Source organism: Olea europaea, unplaced genomic scaffold, assembly GCF_002742605.1.
Source record: "Olea europaea var. sylvestris unplaced genomic scaffold, O_europaea_v1 scaffold290, whole genome shotgun sequence".
NCBI classification, from domain to species: domain Eukaryota; kingdom Viridiplantae; phylum Streptophyta; class Magnoliopsida; order Lamiales; family Oleaceae; genus Olea; species Olea europaea.
In genome coordinates this window covers 364,730-385,578 of record NW_019247561.1, presented here as the reverse complement: position 1 = coordinate 385,578, position 20,849 = coordinate 364,730, and the positions used below count along the sequence as shown (strand labels likewise).

The window sequence follows — 20,849 nt, the reverse complement described above, 5'->3', positions numbered from 1 at the left end:
GGCATGTAACTGCCACCTCTCTGTCCAGAACTTGTAAAAGCTCTCGGTGGCACTTCTGATTTCCTCAGGGAGAGCCTCCACCAAGGCTGGGGCCAGCTCATCCTCCCTCCCAGCTAGGAAGTTTGGAGACTTCCCTTTCTCCCGAACCGGCTTATCCTTTGCCGCCTCCTCTTCGACGGCTTCTGCAGCTCGCCTTGCAGCCTCTTCTCTGGCCTCTTCAGCCTCTACCTCTCTTACCATCTCCATTTTGATGGATTTAGAGGCTGCAGCAAGAAGCTTCGGCTCTCCAGTCTGTTCGGCCCTATGGGACACTGAGGTCCCAAACTTGCCAGCTGAGCTGGAGATGTGCACCAGCTTCCTCTTCTTAGTCTCCTCAGAGACTTTTTTCTTACCCCGAGGCTCCTTAGGCTTCTCTGGCCTCTGAGTGCCTCCTCTGAGGCCCTGGGAGTGCAGTCCTTGGACAGGCGCTCAACCCTGCCTCGGACTTCCTTTGCCCCACTGGATCCCGGCTTCAGGGGCCTCGCCTTCGCAGTAGAAGTGGCCTTCAAGATAGAGGCCATGTCCGAAGCTGGGTACACCCTCTTCTTGAATTTGTCTGCACAAGATGTCAGATCAGCATCAGCATAAGAAACAAGAAGGATAAAAACAAGGGATCAAGTGTTGGGGCCCCATACCTCTGGATGCCATCAGCTCGAAGTCCAAAAAGTATCTGCTTTTATCAATCAGGTGATTGAAGTGCCAAAGCATCAGAGGCCTGTTCACGAAATATTTCTTTTCGATTTTAAAACCCACCGCAAGTGTACGGTTCGTTAACAAGTAGTAAAAATGGACTATGAGTCCAATTATCGTTCCCACGAGGATTAAATTAGATCTAATTAGATCAATGTGACCTTAACCGAATCTAATTGAATGAAAATTTGGTTTAAATGTGAAAAGCCCTAATTTTGGAGGAAATCCCTAATTTGAAACCCTAATTGCAAAGAAAACCCTAATTTCAAAATTGGAAACCCTAATTTCGAAATTTCACTAATCGAATGGAATAAACACGCAACTAAAATGTAAATATGCAATTTTAGAACTAATGTATTGAAATGAATCGAAATGAAATCATTAAGAACTCGAATCCCCAATTGACTATTAAAAACCCTAATTTCACAAATTCAACGAATCGGTGGAAAAAAATGCCAATTCAATGTTCCTAAATTATCCAATATACTCTCTCGATATATATTGAATCTACTCTTACACACCACCAGCCTATATTTCTATGGATGATGCAATGTACAAGAATGCATGACTTTTTATGAACATCTTCATGAATTGCATAAAGCATAGAGGTAAGTTTCCATCCCATATCGGACCCTATGTCAATTTATATTCTATCGAATTTATTCCCCTTCTTTCGAATGCAAAGAACAAATCATCTACAATCACATAACAATTGACCAAATAATTATGGAAGCATTCAAATCATATAAATCAAACATTTGTCCAATCGAAACTATTGTTGAATTAATGAAATAATGGAAATTTAAATCATCAAAAGGTTCATCAAATTCCTAATGAACTAAAAAATTAGCCTAACATGTTTTGAAGAAAATTACAAAGATTGAATAAAGGAGAAGACATCACCCTATTAGAATTTATGCTTGAAATCTTCAATCTTGATGAAATCCTCCTTCCTCTTGCATAATCTCTTGGATCTTGATGTTATTGTGTGCCTCTTTTCTCCCAAAATCGTCTACCCTAGTTCTGGACATGTTTTAGGGTATATATAGCGTGTCCAAATTAGGTAAGAAAGGAGTTGGAGTCGAAAAAGGAAACTGCAGAAAACCTCCCGAAGTTTCTTCTATGCGACCGCAGTTTCTTCTAGGCGGTCGCATAGGTCATTTGAAATGCCCAATTTTTTTCCCTGTATCCATCTATGCGACCGCATAGATGCTTACACTATGCGGTCGTATAGATATAACCAACTATGTGATTTTTACATTTTGGTCCCTGAACTTCCTTGTTGCTTCTCTTGACTTCTTTCTTCGATTTCTTCATCTTTTCAACAAATTTTATCTTCCAATTGATGATTGACACCATCAATTCTCATGCCCCTCATTCGGCACATCTTTTGAGTATTTGCGCTTTAGTCCTCTAACTTTCAATTGTCTTCATTTCAGTCCCTCTTCAATACTTTCTTCTTCCAATTATTTTGCTTTGTCATTGAGCTCATACTTGGCATGTTTTCACTCTCGTTTTGCATTTAGCTCAACTTCTCAATATTTGCACCTTTGGTCCTCGAACTATCACTTTGTTGCGTTTTGGTCCTTCTTCGGCTCTTTTCTCCTGAATTCCACAATTTCCATTGAAATACCTACATTGCATGAATTTAATAGGATTAAGCCACAATTCAACCATTTTATCCATGTTTAAGTCATGTTTGTGAACCAAATACGTATGTAAAAACATACTTATCAAGGCCTCTTGTAAATGTCCTCTATCACCTCGAATTCCTCCCTGCTGAGCTCGAACCTCGTACTACTATCTGCAAAGGAACCTCCAACAGTTAGACGAATTCAAATTCTGACTTCAAAAGACAAGCAGAGGTCGGAAGACTCACGAGCTTCGTAGTACTGGGTCGGCACTGTGCATGACAGGGCTTTGTCACCCTCCACTGCCTGCCATTTACCTCGCACCTAGAACCAGGACTCCTTCCACCCCTTAATAGAGGAAGGAAATCCCACCACAAAGGGTGCATGAGCCCCCAAAGGCGTGAGGTAGTACCACCCCCTTGACTCCTTCCCAATTACCCGGGGCTGGAACAGGGTCATAAACACATGAAGAGGCATGTCCTCCCCAAGTGACACTTTCTTCCATAGGAAGTACGAGCCGACCAGCTGGCTCCACCCGTTCGGCAGAACCTGGGTCGGCGACAGCATGAATTTCCTAAGCACCGCCCTAAAGAAAGGATGCAGAGGAAGATGCATACCTGCCTTGAACAGGTATTCACTCACAGCCACGCAGCCGGGTCTCGGATAGCAGGCCCGCTCGTTCGGCTCGGGCACTAACATTTCTATGTTATGGGGTACACTGTACCTCTCCCTAAGTTCCCCCAACCTCTTCCCCGTCATATTCGAGGGTACTCTAGAAGCCCTCCACTCCTGGGTATAATCCATAGCCTCCTCGGCCATGGCATACCTATCCACCTCGGACATCCCCCCATGACCGACCCCATATTCTAAAGACGCCACTGTAACAAGCTCCCTACCCGAAATGGACTCCATTTTTTCAGTACAAAGACAGTAACAAGGGTTTTTTTTATGCAAATAATACCTAAACGAGTTCGACACAAACGGAGACTGGTCGGAATTTAATATCACAGACAATCTCGACGCCGGAAAATTGGAGATTTGAGAGAGTTTCAGAGTGCAAAGTGTTCAAAAATCCTGAAAATTGGGATTTTCTCGCCTTTTATAGAGGTCCAAGACAAACCCCAGCCGTCAGATCAAATCTCAGTCAATCCGAGCCCTCCATTTCAGATCCAATCTGGGGCGTTGAATTCAAACAGTTTTTAAATCCTACTCCTCAGATTTATGCGTGCCTCCCACGCACCTCTCTAACGCGTCTACTTCTAGAAACGCCAACTGCTCTCATTATTGCGTTTTTAATTCGACGGCAGCAGCGCCTTGGAAGTCGTAACGGTTCAGCCTCCTTTCCTCGAAAACAAGCACAAAACATCAAATCATTGGCACAGCAACCAACGCACAATCATTACCATTGGAGCTCGGCAAGTCTTGCAGGTTCGGTCCCTGAACCACCTCGACTTCCTCCTCGCCATTCAGCATTCAAGCCTCGCAGGTTCGGTTTCCTCAACCACCTCGGCTTCCTCCTCGCCATTCAGCATTCAAGCCTCGCAGGTTCGGTTTCCTCAACCACCTCGGCTTCCCCCTTGCCATTCAGCAATCAAGCCTCGCAGAACACTTCTCAAACTCCAACCATGATATAAATATCTATACTTGGACTTGTGGGACTATTATTTGGGGTTCAAAAATTCTTTCAACTTCTACTCCATTAAAGTCCTCGCATTACATTAATGATTATACTTGGACTTGGGGGACTATTGTTGGGTGTTGTCACACCTGTCATACCCACCCGGGCCAACGGCCCACTCATCCTGATCCACGTGGCGTTCTTGCCGGGGTGGCACATTGCCGAGGTGGGCTACTTCCGAACTGCTTCAAGCCGAGGTCCATCCACTGAGGCACCACGATCCGATGTTCTCTGACTGCTTCAAGCCGAGGTCCATCCATCGAGACACCACGATCCGACGTTCTCTGCCGAAGCCCAACTATCGAGCTCCGCTACCCAAAGCATGGAACCTGTTGACTTTAGCTGAGGTCCTCAGATGGAGGTATTTGTCAAATGGTCGAAGCCCCGAAGCTGATGCGCGAGCCTCCTAACCACAAGGAGTCTTCCTCCACTATCACTTCTTCCAAGAGATCACGTGTTCAGAGATCTTATTCGAATGACTGATGGAACGTTTGTCACAAGCATAAAGGTCAAGTCTTGTCACTAGTATAAAGGACCTGCGAAAGCAATAAATGCGCCGTAAGCTAGCAAGTCAAGTCTCATACCTAAGAACAGACGTTTGAACTAAGGGGATGAGGCCACGTGCCACTTCATCCAAGGGCTCCCATTTCATATGTATCACTATAAATACCCACATTGTGTAATGTCAAAGGCTAATGCTAGAATCAATACAAAAGACTAAATTTACTCAACTCTCTCTCATTCACTTGCAATACACAAATCGAGTTTATACACTTTTACATATACATTTACGAGCACCAGTTGGTAATTATTGTACAACCGAATTATGAACAACCAGTCGGATTCCGAACGTCACCGTCCCGCGTCGTTGGGCTACTTCCACGCCCCTTTGAACCGATCGTTTTAGATCGTCCACGTGTCTTAGCGCGTTGGACATTCACCAACGTAAGCGCGGGTGGGACCGACATTTGTTGGCGCACTTTTTGGGGTCAACAAATAATATCACTAAGAATGATCATACCATGTTATACGACATTAAACAATAAGACCAGCATTATTCGCATATAAAGTTGTTAATAAAAGTTTATCATTTGGTGAAGTAGAACATAGAGTTCTAAACGTCCAACAAAAATGTCCATTATGATTCATAAAAATTTTCATTTGGTGAAGTTAAACATAAGAGTTCTAGTGAAATATATTTAAAGATATTGTTCAATATTAAAATAAAGAAAAAATAAATTTGACTCGTTTGAATTTTTTCAAGAAACTTTTTAAAAATAAGATGTTTTTCTTTGAAATAACCAAAGTATAAAATTATTATTCTCCAAGAGTTTATATTTTAACATTTTAAAATAGAGTGAGTTTGGCTCTCTACATATCACACCTTAACTAAATAAATTAGCCGAAAAAGTTATTAAGCCTCTGTTTGACAACCATTAGTTGAAAAAAAAAAAAATTCTACATATTCATTTTCAATCACACAATAAAATGTTTTGCACGTAAACTCAAAATATTTCCTTACTTTCTAATCACGCATTCTTCTAAAACTCACCATTCAAAACTTTATTTTCTCAAATAATGGTTGTCAAACAGGGGCTGAATTTCTAATGAAAAGTAATATACCATATAATGAAGTTGTCCCAATTATATACAAATTCTCATATGCCCACTCATTTACAAAGCAATTTCAGTACATATGTGAACTAAAAAAATCAACAAAAATCATGCAAAATACACCTTGGATAGTGAGTTAATCCCCTCAGACAATGTGGTCTGTCTAATTTCATTCTATCGATGTGTAGATTTTCTTGAAATTCTATAAGATGAACACAATTTATAGAATTCAAGGAAATTCTATTTTGTGCAGCGTTGCTTAATTGTGAGAATTAAAAAACCGAATAAAATAAAATAAAATACACAGAATAATCCACTAGACAAATTCACATTCCTCAATGTATTCACAGAATTGAAGATACACAGAGCTTGTTGAAGCACGTATAAAGCAATAATTACACTCATTAAAGATTTTACAAATAAACACAAATTTGGAATCTGGAAACCAAGCAGCAAGAAGTTTACCAGTTCTAATACACAAACCCACTAATTTTCTTACATATAAAACACTATTAATCCCCCCCAAAAAAAAAAAAAATTGTTGTAAAGAATAAAAAATACCAAGCTGCGGTTGGGAATAGTAGAGTGTACATACCAAGTATAATTTAACAGTTGTTCCATCAATCGTATCATGCTCCATAAGTTACAAATAACACCAGCCGAATGCATTCTCTGCATGTCCTCTCGTACACCATTATGATTCCTGGTTACATCTATTCTCAACAGCCATTCATATTTATCTTGACACGCAGACATTTCTAGCATCCAGCTGCTTTAAGAAATTTGTCGTATGGGCTTGAAGGTGGTAGTCTGAAGGACTGTTGTTGTCCACATTCCTGAGAACATCTGAATTGATTTTGTTTCTGAATTGGCTCAATATTGGACAATTTTACATCTTCCACAAGTGCTAATGCCTAGAAGAAAACCAATATCAGTACCTACTTGAAGAAAATAACAAGCATAATGGATATATCAGGAGTAGATTTTGCCTATGTTTGGCTCATGTTTATAACCGCCCAACTCATATTTTATCCACACATTTCTAGGGAGCCACAAATACTATCCATTTATCTCCATCTATTTATAAATTTAAACCATTTATACACTTTCCTGACGTACTTACGATCTCATGATAATAATGATAATAAAAAAGAGGCATAGAGATTGGCTTAGAGTAACAGATAGCAATTGGCAATAACTATTGCAATCATCATCTTATATTGTTTCCTTTTCAAAGCTCGCATGTGAATATATTAGGAACCTTCCAAGCTTTCATACCAACCCCAATATCTGGGCCCTCTTTGGGAACATTAAGGGTGTGTTTGTCACCCATTATTTGCAAAGAATGTATTAAGGAATAGTAATTGATGTTGAAATGTGTGGTTAAAAAAGAAGGAAAAATTTTTTATTTATGTATAATATTATTTTAATGAAGAATGTGTGGTTGAAAATGAGTACTGTAGAAAAAAGAATGGAAAAGAGTGGGAGAGAATGGATGACAAACAGGGGCTAAGTTTTAAATGGAGTTCAATATTCCCATATGTTAATGCAAAACGTATTCATAAAAAAATGGCAACGAGCTTACTCCAAAACTTGTGGCTTAATAAACGACAATTATTCATTTTGTCAGGCAATGGGCCAAGACTTCAATGTAGCAAATGGGCCAAGAAAATAAAATGAAGCGAAAAATATAATCTGCAGTTGTTGGTTTTCATTCTACTTATTTCATCAAGAGAGGCATCCTCACCATGTTTGGTTGAACAGAGTTCTTCCTTCCATTTTCACCAGAAAAAGGAATTCCACTAGCAGCTTGTTGCAGCTTGAAACTTTGAAGTACTGACATTTTCTGCTGTTTACCAGTGACAAGAGCCTCACATTCATCCTTCACTTGATCATAAGGAATGGGTTTAGAGGACACTGGAAAGCTGGCAACTTGCCTGGCAGTTTCCAAAACCTGTTGACATCAAGAAATATTGTTATACTGATGAAATATGAAGCTCGTCCACAATCAATTTCCAACAAAAGAGCAAAAGAGTAAATAATGTATAATTTGAATGAAAACAAAAGGATAACTTAGCATTGTAAATTTGCAAGCGTACACGAGTTCTCCATAACTGTATTAAACTGGGGTGACATCAGCAAAAGTTACCCCTTATTTTATCATGCAAAGGAAGGTTAAGGCCAGTTAGAGTCCATTACGTTGGGATTCAAGATCAATGCGGAGATCGATTAGAGAGTATAAATAAGTCTATTTACGTGCACTTCTTGGACTTAACAGAGATTTCATGGGTTTCACTTATTCAAAAAACAAAAAGTCCAAAACATCATGGATAATCATCTACTTACCGATTCCACAAGTTGGTTAACACTCAGAATGTCAAGTGAATTGATGGAGAGTGATGTTTTACGACCTGACTGACTTCCACCATCAGGAAATGAATCATCATCTGCCACTGCAACTATAGCCATCGCCTGATAAAGAAACAGTTGTCAGTCAGCATCAAAGGCTAAATAAATATAGGAACTGGTAAACATGGTCTTGCTCTATGACCTCGTCAAGATCCTGGAACTCCGTGTGAGCAAGTGGCGAACATGGACGAGGTGTGTCCATGAATAATGGAGGTCCCAGTGGATAAGCATTATCTGGTGAAAATCTCTGTAAAAGTTGCTCCTTTATAATTGATAACTCATCCTGTGGAAATTTACCAATTGAGAAATTAATCACAAACAAGTCATGATTCTGTAAAGTGGTAATTGTAATAATAATAATAATAATAATAATAATAATAATAATAATAATAATAAAGCACCAAAACGACATGGATACACAGTCGTGTAATTTTTCAAAAATAGGGATTTTCACGAGAACTAATGGTTTCCATAGTTTAATTTCTGTCAGAGTGATCTCCCCATTGAAAATGATAAAATAAGCATAACTCTAATGAAGTATTGGTTTGATGATTACCTCTGACAATTTCCCATACTCTGTCATGTAGTGGGATGTCAGAATTTCTTTTAATTGCTGATCACTTAATTCTATGTATGAGAGGGACCGAACAGCAGCAACTTCATCTTCCTGTGATCCATAGCCTTTTGCTTCAGGTCCAACTGACATGGCCTGAAGCTTGAAATCCTCAACCAATTTAAGATACGGATCAACCTGTCAAAAATATTTCGATAACTAATAGTATCTTCAAAATATTTGCCAAAATACCAAAGACATTTCAATTGAAAATCAGAGAACCATCCTAAGCTAAGAACCTCTATCTGAGAAGTTGCATAGACTTACTGTTTCTTCTGTTAATGATGATTCTACAAATGGAATCAGATCCAGAAGATTGCCCACTCTAGCCGAAAAAATGAGCATATATGATGCCAAAGTAAACAGAGACCTCCTCTGGGAAGGAGGCAGACCTCCTGTGCATATGCAAGTTGGTAAGTTTGAATTATGAGAGGAAATCACACCAAAAGGCACCTTGTAAATGCGAAGAAAAAAAGTTCAGAAGCAACAGTTTGAAGTGATAGGAAAGAAAAGACAAACTGCTGCTTTGTCATTCAGAATACCTACTGGCTACTGGGATTCTTCATACAGGCTGGCATTTTTTTTTTTTTTTGCAATGCAAATTCACCTGCTTGAGGACTTCCCGGAATGCCCATTACCTCTCAATTGTGGTGTCATCATTTAGGGTAGCAAAAACTCTTTATTTAATTCAGATTTCATATCTAACTAAAACAGATATTTCTTTCTAAAGGCGAGACTTGATCTTCGTACTAGAATACTAGTTCTGCTACTTACAATGATCATCAGCTGGAATATTATTTTTTATCTCTACATGATATCTCCAGTCATATGTTTTTATTATTGTTGAATTTATACAAATGCATTTGATTGTTTTTCTGAAGTTGGAACCTTGAATAAGGAGTAGAAAAGAAATTGGATCTCACAAGTTGACTTTATTATTTTTATTTATTATTTTATTTCACAATCCAATGAATAGAATTAATCCATTAGAACATTTCCCAAGAAAATAAATGAATACTGGAGAGCGTCTTATCCACCAAATGCATCAGGTATGAAAATTTGAATAATTTTTTTGTATCCAACGAAAAATCCAACCCACCTTTTTCCAGAGAGATGCTCCTGAGAGAAAAGGCCAGTTGGAAACACTGCACAAGGGCCATGTGACTGGAATTCTGAAAGAACGATGATTTATGATATCAGAGGTCAAACACAATTGTATAGAATATGAATTATTTACTACAGGCACAAAAACAGTGAAAGCATTACTAATTTAGAAAGAAAAATCTCATGTGATAAAAAAAAAGAAAAAAAAAGGGATCTGTGGGACTACTAATGAGTAACATAAAGTTTGTTTAGACCGATCCAAAAGTGAGGAAAAGAAGTTTCCCGTAAGAAATAAAACAGCCAAACTAGCTAATGCAACTTCTGCAAAATGTACACACTTGACAGCTTAAATATACACAGAACCTACAAGAGGTAACTAGACCACTTCAGGACAGACTAGCTGCTTCTTTCAGATCCAATCTCAATTTCACTAGAGGAATAGACAGGACCAGCCCACTGGTCTGGGTCCATTTGTGTCTAGTCCAAGTAAGTTCAGTGTGCCTTCCAGCTCCTCGTATACTTTAAAATGTTAATTCGACCAAATATGAAGGTATAAAAGAAACAAAACAATCAACACGGCTTTATAAGCTGTGCCCACAAAAGATTAGGTCTAGAGTTCCAAGAGTTTGCTGCCCCCCACCCCCACCCCCCTTTTCAAATTCTGATCTGGTTGGTATCAAACCAGGTCACAGCTTGTTAGCTATCCTCAATACAGCTTTACAAGCTGCGTCCCAAAAGATTAGGCCTATAGTTCCAAAAATTTGCTGGTGCCCACTCCTTTTCCGTTTTGATTTCTGATTTGGTTGGTGCAAACGGATCGAAACTTGTTAGCTATCTAGAATTATAATTGTGGCAATATCACTAATTTATAACTATGTTTTACAGGTGAGACAACACCATCCAAAGAGGTGACAAAGAAGAATAAAAACCTCACAGTAAGCGACAAGATGAGAGAGAAGAAAAAGATCTATCTGTCATGAAGATTCCTAATCAGTCCCAATATCAAAGACAGAACCATCTGACAAAAAATTGGTGGTCACCAGGAAATTGTTCGGTCACAGCTGGTGTTGCAACTGATGTAAAACACAGGAGCGAGTACAGTGGCAAAAGCAGACAGACAGAGCTACATTTTTTAAATTTTGACTTTTTGTACGAAATTCTAAAATGTAAATGAACTCTTGGCTTTAATTTCGAATCTCATAATTGTATAACCTATATTTCCTTCAGATTTCCCTTCTATGCATTTTTTATTTTCTTTCGTATCTTGTAATTCTCCACACTTTACATTTATCAAAAGTGATAATGAGCATAAAAAGTCTTTAGCAGTCCAAACCAATAAATTCCATTGATGCAGGTACAAGAGTCTTTGATTATGGAACTTGGACAGAAGAAGGTTCCTTGGTACAGTAGTGAATTTGACTCTATAGAGATGCACACCCACTGTACAAATTGTAACTTGAAATCCAAAATTTGCACAGAGAACAAGAATAATCTGTGCTGTGAATCTATGATTAGGCCCCTTTCCACTTCACTCTTGATGATCAATGCACCTTCCACCCCTCCACCAACTGCAAGGTCATAATTTTTTAGCCTCTGGACCCTACCAGTTCAATTCCATCTCCACACTTAGCATTTATCAAAGTGATAATGACCATAGAGTGTTTCGTAGTTTAAATCAATAAATTTCACTCCATCTTGAAGATCCAAGGCAAGTACACCCACCATACAAACTGAGACTTGAAATTCAATTTTTGAACAAACTGAGAATCAGAATAATCTGCAAACCAAATGATTGTTTAGGTCCCTTTCCTCTTCTCTTGATGATCAATGCACCTACGACCCTACCATCAAGTGCAGGGTCATAATATTTTATCCTCTGGATTCTGCCAGTTTGATTCCCTCCCTACCTCTTTCCCTCTAATTCATGATTTTCGTCATCTAAAATCTACCAGTCAGATAACCAGACATATTACCATTTAAGAAAGTGATGTCAATTGTCAAACCAAAATGCATAAAAATGTAAAAGTCGAGAATGGAAACAATGGAATGTTACTAAACAATCAAAACAAATAAAATCATAAGCAGGAGCCAACCTTGGATTGGGTGAAAAGTAAAGCAATATGAAATGTATGTGCCATTGCCTCAAAATTTTCGGGAGTATTTCCTATCAGTGTTGCCTGAACCCAGATAGATGAAAGAAGAAGACTGACTTGATGACTACTCAATCTAAGGGAAGTCATTTCCTGCAAATTGTGTAGACAGGAAAATAAAATGAGATTTCACATGAGGCATGCAAGGTTAGATTTGATACTTAGATATAATAAAATAAAATCCAAAAAGTCAAGTGGCGTGAGTTCTATCATACATTTTTCCCATCAGCAGTAGCACCCATAAGGTTATATGGTTGGCTTTGCTCCTCTCTTCTTTCTTCAATACCAGCATTCGATTCATAGTTGCTTTTATCATCAATTGAGAAACCTCCAGTATTCACTTTTTTTAATGCCAGGACGGTTCCACAGTTAGGAGTTCGGGCAAGATTTCCATTATTGACAGACCATGGATTGATAAAAGATGGCATAAGCACAGTGGATAATATACAGTGAGCCCCAACTCTTGCTTCATGGTCTGGGTGTGCCATCGCTAAAAGCAATTGGTGAAAGAGTGCATCAGGAAATACCTGAAAAGGGAATTGAACATAGAATAAACCTACATCCTTAAGTAACCTATGGACAGAGGTAAACAAATAAGTCATTACCTTTTTGTGATATGATACATTAGGAACAGAAGAAATAATTTGCGCAGTTCGATAAACAGCAGACACTGTCGCTCTAGCTCCAGTGATGCTTGTTGGAATGTTCTCTAGCACCACAGCCATTACATCAAGAATAGGCCCCACATCAGCAACCTATAAATTACACATACTATAAGATAATAATCAAATATATTATCCAAATAACCACATGCACAGCAAAGGGGGTCATTTTTCCGACCATCATTTTACAGAATGACTTCAATTGAACAACTAACAGTTTCGATTGTTACATTGAGCCCATTGAAGTTGTTCAAGAATGGAATTCCAAATAAGAAAACGTAAAATGTAAAATTAATAATAATTAGGTGAAAATCCCAATGCAGTGACATCTTGTGATTCATGACTTTGATGCTGATATGACATTGTTATGGAGGAAAAGCATCTAAATAAACTATACTCTGAAACTTAGTTTCAGCTGTATAATGTTATTGACTGATATGGTAAATCTTGAAGCTCGCTGCTTTAGGTGTCAATGAACTTCCTACCACAACAAATTAAGCCTTATATGGTCATAACCAATAAATAAGGGTTGGCTATGTGAATCCTTCTTCACCATTTTGCTCTTTTCTTTGCTAGATCTTCTGGAGATCTTAAATTCGATAAAAAAAAAAAAAAAAAAAAAAAAAATTCGGGGAAAAAAAAAGCAAAGATAAAAAAAAAAAAAAAAAAAAACAAATTCAGGGAAAAAAGAAGCCATATTCTGTTCATTTACACAGGTAAACATTGTCAACTGCCTTTAACAGAAATAGGAAAAAGAAGGAAACCACGGAGATTGATGACGCCACAACTGTAATAAAACCTAGGAAGCATGGACGCTTTCCAGGCCCAATGTGTCAATGTCTGAGATTTTCAAATATACTTGTAAATTACTTAGGTTATTTTCTAATTTTGGCAATAAAGACAAGTTATGGACATGCTCAGCATGTGTTAATAACGCTCTAAAATATCTGGACAATATTGAGATCAAGATGCAATTTTAAACCAAAAAAGGGGGCTAGACAAACTTTTAAGTTCAGAAGGAGACAAAAATAGAAACAGGGTTTAGAAAGATGGGTGTAAACCAAAGAGAAAAGTACAGCAAGTGATCATCCAAAACTTGTGCACCCCCGATAACCAGTCATTCTTTGGACACTTTGATTAGGCTTTAAATTCCATAAGCTATAGCTACTTCCATTGGATAATATTAAAAAAAAATAGTAACATGGTTTGATTTTTAACTACCATTACAACCGTGATTCTTAGCTTAAGGTTTCAATTTTATTAATTACAAAAATGGAAAAATGCTTTTGAACGATACAAAAGAAAAGGTGATCCTTTGAAAAAGGGCATTCTGGCAATGACTATGTTCAAGGTAAAATGTGACAACTTACTACGATTGTTTCCATCATTCAAAAGGCCAGCTTTCTCTAATAATGCGATTTTTTCCATTTTAAAAAGGGAGCAGCAGTTGGTTGGGGGAGAAAAGAAATTCATATAAGATTAACTGGTAAAAGTGCAGGTGACAATTTTGATTTCAAGGGAAAAAAGTTCTGAAAATGAAATTCAGCATAGCTATACGGCTGACCTGTTATTAGACAACAAGAAGAAATCATATGAACCAATTAGAACTCTGGGGAAGGGGTCGTCCAGGATTTACTTCCACCTCTGGTTAAACATTAATTCTAACCAGAGTTTATTTCTGCATCCCCCATGAAACAAAATATGACTTGTAATGTTTTGGGCTTAATTTAGATAAAGATGGTAAATTGTATTGCGAATCTGATATATTTGATGTGCTATGATGTATTTTTTTTGGTTGAAGAGAAGCTCCATAATTTTGAAACTGTAGATGGTGGAATGATAGTGTCTTCCTTCCCAAATCGTCAAATTTCTCTTTCCTTGTTTTCCCTTTTTACGTGTAGACCAGTTTATTATGCACGGTATGGAATGCTGTTCATTTGGCTTGTGGTCCACAGTCGAATCTTTTGCCTCAATCTTTCTCACAGATCTACAACAAGAATTGAAGGCTTTCTTTGGTTTACGATCTTCAGTTTATATTGCTTCCTGATTTCCACTTTTTTGGACGGTGTCTTGGTCTCCACTGTTGTATTTTCTATATTGATATTAATACAAATTCACGTTCTTGTCAAAATAATATAAGGACAAAATAGAGGGCACTAAAATTTTGGTCCACATATTAGGATCTTCTTGATTGCCTAAGTATTGGTCCTAGACTTTCCCGCACAACATCATGTAATATGGTGACTTGTATTTGTATTTTCTACAAGTGAAGTGTACATTTGTGAATAATGCATAATCCTACTAAATGGATCATGATGTTGAGTCGTTGACAATATGGATCATACATAACATGAACATATGACGCATTTACCAAAAAGAACACAGAATGTAATTGATATCTCATGTAATGGCAAGATGCTCTGATAAATAAAACCTGTTTGGCCGTACAAACCTTATCTGACAGTTGCCAAATGCAATTTCCCAAAGCAGATTGAAGACTGGGGTTCCATTTATCAAGTCCGTCTTTAGGACTCGATGCTTCAGCTGAACATTGTATGCATTTTCTCAACAGTTTGATCAAGTCAGTTATTGCACCCATTATTGAAACTGAGGACATTAGATTTGCATTCCTCGCAAGTTGTGTTGCAATATTAACTATATTTATTTGCATATCAGGTTGTTTGACGACATTCTTGTGACCCAAGTGCTTGACCAAGTTAGAAAGTAATAGATGGGACTTGTCTCCTGTAGTTGAAAAGGTTGAGTTAGACAAAAAGAATGATTGTAAAATAACAGAGGGAATTGGTGGTATTTACAGGAGTATAAATAGGAATTAAGGTCCCAAAGCATAACCTGATTCTTCCAACAAAGACTGCAAATATATCAACACAGAACAGGCAAGTCCTTTCTCAGGCAACCAATAATATTCAGTGTCAAAACAATGAAAAAGGGGTTCCAATACACGTCGAACAGTTGTTGCTTCCTTCGCCAGTCTGGCAATATTGTGCAAGCAAACCCTGGACCAATAAGAGGGGCTTTTGTCTGTCTCCCTGTACCATAGTGAATGAACAGAAAGATGTCAAGTGGACAACTGCACAAGTCATACCCCAAACTCAAATCAACTTATCCAGGTAACACAGGATATTACGTTACGGATATCAACTCTGTTTTAGCACTAAAGATTTTTGATATGGAAGAAATATTCTTGCTTATATCAGGGGAAGACGAGTCATCATTCTCTACTTTTAGTACTCCCTGAACCTTCTGCTCCAGAACTTGAGAGTTATTGCAGTCTTGTTTGACATTTTCTGAGTTAATTGTGAGGTCCACATAGTTCTCCAGAGTCACTGAGATAATCTATAGCACAATTAAATAATTTCACTCAGAAATCAGGAATAGAAACAACAAATCTGGTATCATAATTCAGGATCCTAAATTTAAATTTACCACCAAAAGGCCATTCAATATTTGTGAGGAAAATTATCAACTCAAAGACTAGATGCAGACATCTTTGTCATTTTAAACGGTGAATCAAGGAGAAGACCAGCAGAAGAAGAGCATCTTACATGGTCAAAGTCCATCGAGATGTGGGAGTGCTCATCCATAAACCTCACCTAGATGTGTTATAAATGCAATAGGAGATTAGCAAGTACAAAATCATAAGTACATTTTACAAGTAAAAAGGCCATGAAAAAGGAGAATATAAATAATGTAACTACATAAAAGTATTTAAAAAGTAATTTGAGAAAACTAAACTAAAGGAGTAAAGCATGAAATGGAGCTGACTTGAAATGATGATTAGCAGATGAATTGTTTAAACAGTCAGGCAATACTTAAATAGAAGTCCAGAGAGATATTACAAGTAATATACTGATCTGTCTTACAATTAACTTTTAGTGCCAATGCCTAACATCCATAACAAACTGCATCCACAATAAGGAAGCAAATAGTGCGCACAGGTACCCCAGCCTAGTGATCAAATGCGAAGTACAACTTTTTTCTACCCCCTGGTGGTTTGTATCAAAAGTGCAAAAACCTTCAATTTTTAATCCAATCGTGCACATTTGTGTGAGCAACTCAATTTGATTCAGAATATCATTTGGAAAATAGACACTGTATAGATTTACAAAACTCCAGCTCATTCATTATTTGAAATATTGGTATGGATAAAGTCACGAGATAAAAAATAGTCTCCTACTTGAGGATTCTTAGAGGCCAAAAAATATATAACAAAAAGTTCTTCCTAATCGTTAAACAATGAGAAAACACAAAACCATAGAGAGCGAAGGGGAAGGTGGAGCACAAAGGCAACAGACAAAAAGCGTACAAAGACTGCCAAAGTTTGCATTCCTCCTGCTCTTAAGCATAATGCTCTTTCATCATCTCCAAATTCTCGGGATAGTTGACACAACTTGGGAATAAGTCCTTCCAAATTGAACATATAAGTACTGTCCGTCTACTTACAAGAAAAAATAAAATAAAAGACAGTCAGTTCCACATCACTAACACAATAACTGAAGTTGTGTATGCAATAACAAATGCATTGGTTGGTAAGAACTCCAATAATGAGTTTAATATTTTCCACTAATGTAGTGTCAATACCAAGAGCTAAGACCCTTTGTTAGTATTGTCAAACTCATTCACGTGCATGTGAGCTATGCATGCTTAATAGGGAATATAATTCTTTTTCACAGTATAATTTAGTCTGCTTGTTAATTGAAGATGTACCTGGTTATTTATGAAGTCAACAAGGGTACTGCAACCAAGAGTCTGCATTTCGATTTGCTGTGTTTGTTCTAAAAGAGTTCGTATAATCCCCAAGAGACTGCTAGCAAAAAGTGGCCTGCTTGACAGATGATAAGCAGTGTATTTAGATAGAATAATGTCATAGATAACAAAGGTATATCTTCTATTACAGAAATCGGAAAACATATCAAAATGTAACTCAGTATTCCGAAAAGCATTTAAGAAACTAACAGGATTGCTGTTATGGCAAGAAATGGCATTAGAACCATAATATAAGAAGCATCATGTGATTATACATAATCATTTCACTTTATTTGATTGCTGAAAAGCGTTTTTAAGTAGGATGTGTGATCATGCGTTTCTTATAATTGACAACAAGTTTTTTTTAGCAAGTGCTGTCACAGTGGCTGCAGGATGTCATTCAGAAAGTGTCTAGAGTGTTACTAAACTCTACAATTGATGGTTCATTCACATTTAGAAAGCCATTTTGATAGACTTTGGGTAAGTATCAAATTATAAAAAAACAAAAACTCTTAGCATACAATGAATATGGCTAAATCAAATTGCAATGGAAAAGAATTTACGTCTATTTCCCCCTATAGACATAAATAAAGTTTTTTTGTTTGCATCAAACATTGAATTTGGAAGGTACCTCTAGTATACTATACCAGATTATGACACAATGAACATGTTCCTAACAATGTGATATACTCCATATACTCTTTAGGTCCATGTCATGATCCATGAAAGTAGATAAATGGAAAATGTGGATGTATAGTTGTATCGGGGAGACCGCCCGGGGGGTGGGGTGGGGTGGAGAGAGATGCTCCAAACAGATAGATAGAAGAGAGTGTCCCTAGGATTAGAATAATTTAACAACGGCCAAACAAATATCAAATGTAAATGATTTGCGTGTGGAAATCCAGTAATGTTGATAAATTTTTTCAAACTTACATCTGCTCCTTGCACGAAGATAGCAATTTCTTATAAATGAGCAAAACAACTTTTACGAAGCCAAATTGCTCATTCCGCAAATCCTTGTAGAATCGTTGCTCCAAGTAATCAGTAATCTGAATCATGGACAATCAACAACATTTTAAGGAAATTAATAGATATTAAAAGGATGGCAAGAGAGACAACCATTCAAGTTTGTGTCATAGTTCAAAGAGATTAATGATTAGTGATATGCGAATGTGAGCAATTTTTAAACTAAAAACTTAAACAACTTGATAAACAATGTCAAAATGTGTGCATGATATTTGATGGATATCATAATTTTATCAGGGAATCAATCATATAACATATACCTTTGGTATTCGTAAAGGATTTTTTGAAGCATATTCACAAAGTTTCCCAATCTTCCGGTCATTTGGTTCTGCATCCTGGTAAAAAATAATTCAAGAAATTATTAGCATAATGTTAAAAAATAACACTAAAAATTTCTTATGCTGAACCAGCTTAACAATGAAATCATATGTAAATTACTTCAAAACTTCTGAAAAATGTATAGCCTTGGCATAATTGTCAACTCTTCTACCCAACTAATTTCCATAGGATAGAAGCAAAGAATCAGGTACCATTAGTAAGTAGTTATCACAGACTAGACATTTAGAAATCAATCATATTACCCCAAAGCAAATAACAAAGTCAAAAGTTCACCTGTGACCGTGGAAATATTTCTGAAAGGATCTTCTTGTACCGTTTGACAGGTTGTCTTGAGCTTGCCCGCATTGAAGGGCAAAAGAAACATAGATTTCCACATGCTGGTACTACTCGTCTTGACATAACACCCATTTTGATTATATGAAAATTTCAAGCCCCGTTCTGCAAGAGAAACTGAAGCAAAATAATCGTGTGAATCGAGAGTTATGTCCATAAAAGTCTACAAAACCCAAAATTCTCATTTTGATCTTTGAAGGACTACATGTCCAATGTGAACCGAGCACCATCTCATAATAGTGATTATCACTCTGAACAACACCCCCCCACCCCCCACCCCCCAAAATTCAATTAATAAACTGAATGCCGGCTCGTAATTGTCTTCAAAGGATCACCTCAAACAAGTGATCTCAAGCACAATTTTGGAACATTCACGCATATCCAGGAATATTCAGAATTAATAAAAAGCTTATAATCTCTTACAAAATTTATTTTCCTTAATTGAAACCCATAATTCATTAACTTTACAACAAACCCACCAATCAAATCATATAAAAATCTAATTTTTTTTCTTTTCGAGATCCAGATTTCCAGCATATAAGCTGGCATTGAGTCAAAATAACGATACATATTCCATTACTAATTAAAGATCACTTAATAATAAATCCAAATTTAAAAGCAAAATAAAAAATATGTAATTCAATTCAATATTTAAATGTAAATGTTAAAAATACCTTGGATTCTTGAGCAAAAATGGAGAGGAACGGGGTTGAATTTTCCTACTCGACGTTTCTCTTTGTCCTTCACACATTTTTTTTAATTTTATAATCAACAATTTATTATTAATATGTGCAAAATAAAATAATAAAAAGTATTTTTTGCTAATCACAGACACTTTGATTTACGTGGCAGTCTGTATGTGTATGGGTCCCATTAAATACCAAGGAAATTGGGCCAGTTGATTGGCTGTGAGTTTTCAATTGTGATGTATGCTGTGACTATAGCATTAGGATTAATAATGCCGCCTGATGCAATTAAATTTTCCACCGAATTTAACTAATCCCAATAAATGCTAAAGAGTACAACAGTCCGCGAATTAAGGACTTCCGCCTTCTGTCTCAACTTTTCAATATATATTTTTTTTTTTAGCTTAGAAATTTATTTGTCTAAACTGGTGCTGATTTTTCAAGCAAAAAAATTAATTTTTTTATTGTTATTTAATATAATCAGTCTTTTTTTTTTTTACCTCTTTACTCACAAATAGGATCTAACTTTCAAGTTAACGGTCAAAAAATTGTTTTTCAAAATCAACACCAAACAAACTCTAAGAATGTGCTTTGTTTTGATTTAATTATAACGGCATTATAAATTATAATGTAAAACTCAAAATTAAATTTTAATCATAATCGTATACCTAGTAAGACTCATAACAGTAGCATAGTTATATGGATTTCATTATAGTTATTGAAAAAATAAGTAGTGGATAAGTGACTAGTTAAAGTCTTGTGAAATGGGAACTGAAAATTAATGTTGACTTTGATTTTTAAATTAAAATGTACTTTTGGTGAAAACCAAACAAGCATTATAGCCAGTTACATTTCTAAGAATTGTATTTAATACGATTGACTGAGTCCTGTTTGGCCCCTCTTTCTCTTTTATTTTCTCTCTCTCTCTCTCTCTCTTATTTTCAATTACGCTGACTTCCATAGAATAATATCACACGTAAATCGAAAACTTTTCATTCTTTTTTAATCACACATTACCTGAAAATAAAAATGGGGGGAATAGTATTTTTTAGGAAAATGAGTGGTTGAAAATGAATGAAAAATTTTCGATTTACGTGTAATATTATTT

At 36.7% G+C, this 20,849-nt stretch overlaps 1 protein-coding gene across 1 annotated transcript; it reads right to left on the bottom strand.

Annotated features, from left to right (window-relative positions):
* Positions 1-5,952: 5,952 nt before the first annotated feature.
* On the bottom strand, positions 5,953-19,830 carry LOC111384356. Its single transcript, XM_023008626.1, has 20 exons — positions 19,730-19,830; positions 18,996-19,172; positions 18,644-18,718; positions 18,291-18,406; positions 17,319-17,433; positions 16,918-17,046; positions 16,157-16,204; positions 15,739-15,947; positions 15,444-15,640; positions 15,043-15,335; positions 12,534-12,683; positions 12,144-12,455; positions 11,872-12,021; positions 9,774-9,846; positions 8,942-9,069; positions 8,618-8,812; positions 8,204-8,344; positions 7,999-8,124; positions 7,400-7,606; positions 5,953-6,566 (listed from the first exon to the last, which is right to left on the bottom strand). The coding sequence occupies exons 2-20, from the start codon at positions 19,128-19,130 to the stop codon at positions 6,411-6,413; spliced, it is 2,955 nt and encodes a 984-aa protein (XP_022864394.1). The 5' UTR covers positions 19,131-19,172; positions 19,730-19,830; the 3' UTR covers positions 5,953-6,410.
* Between the last annotated feature and the right edge of the window lie 1,019 nt (positions 19,831-20,849).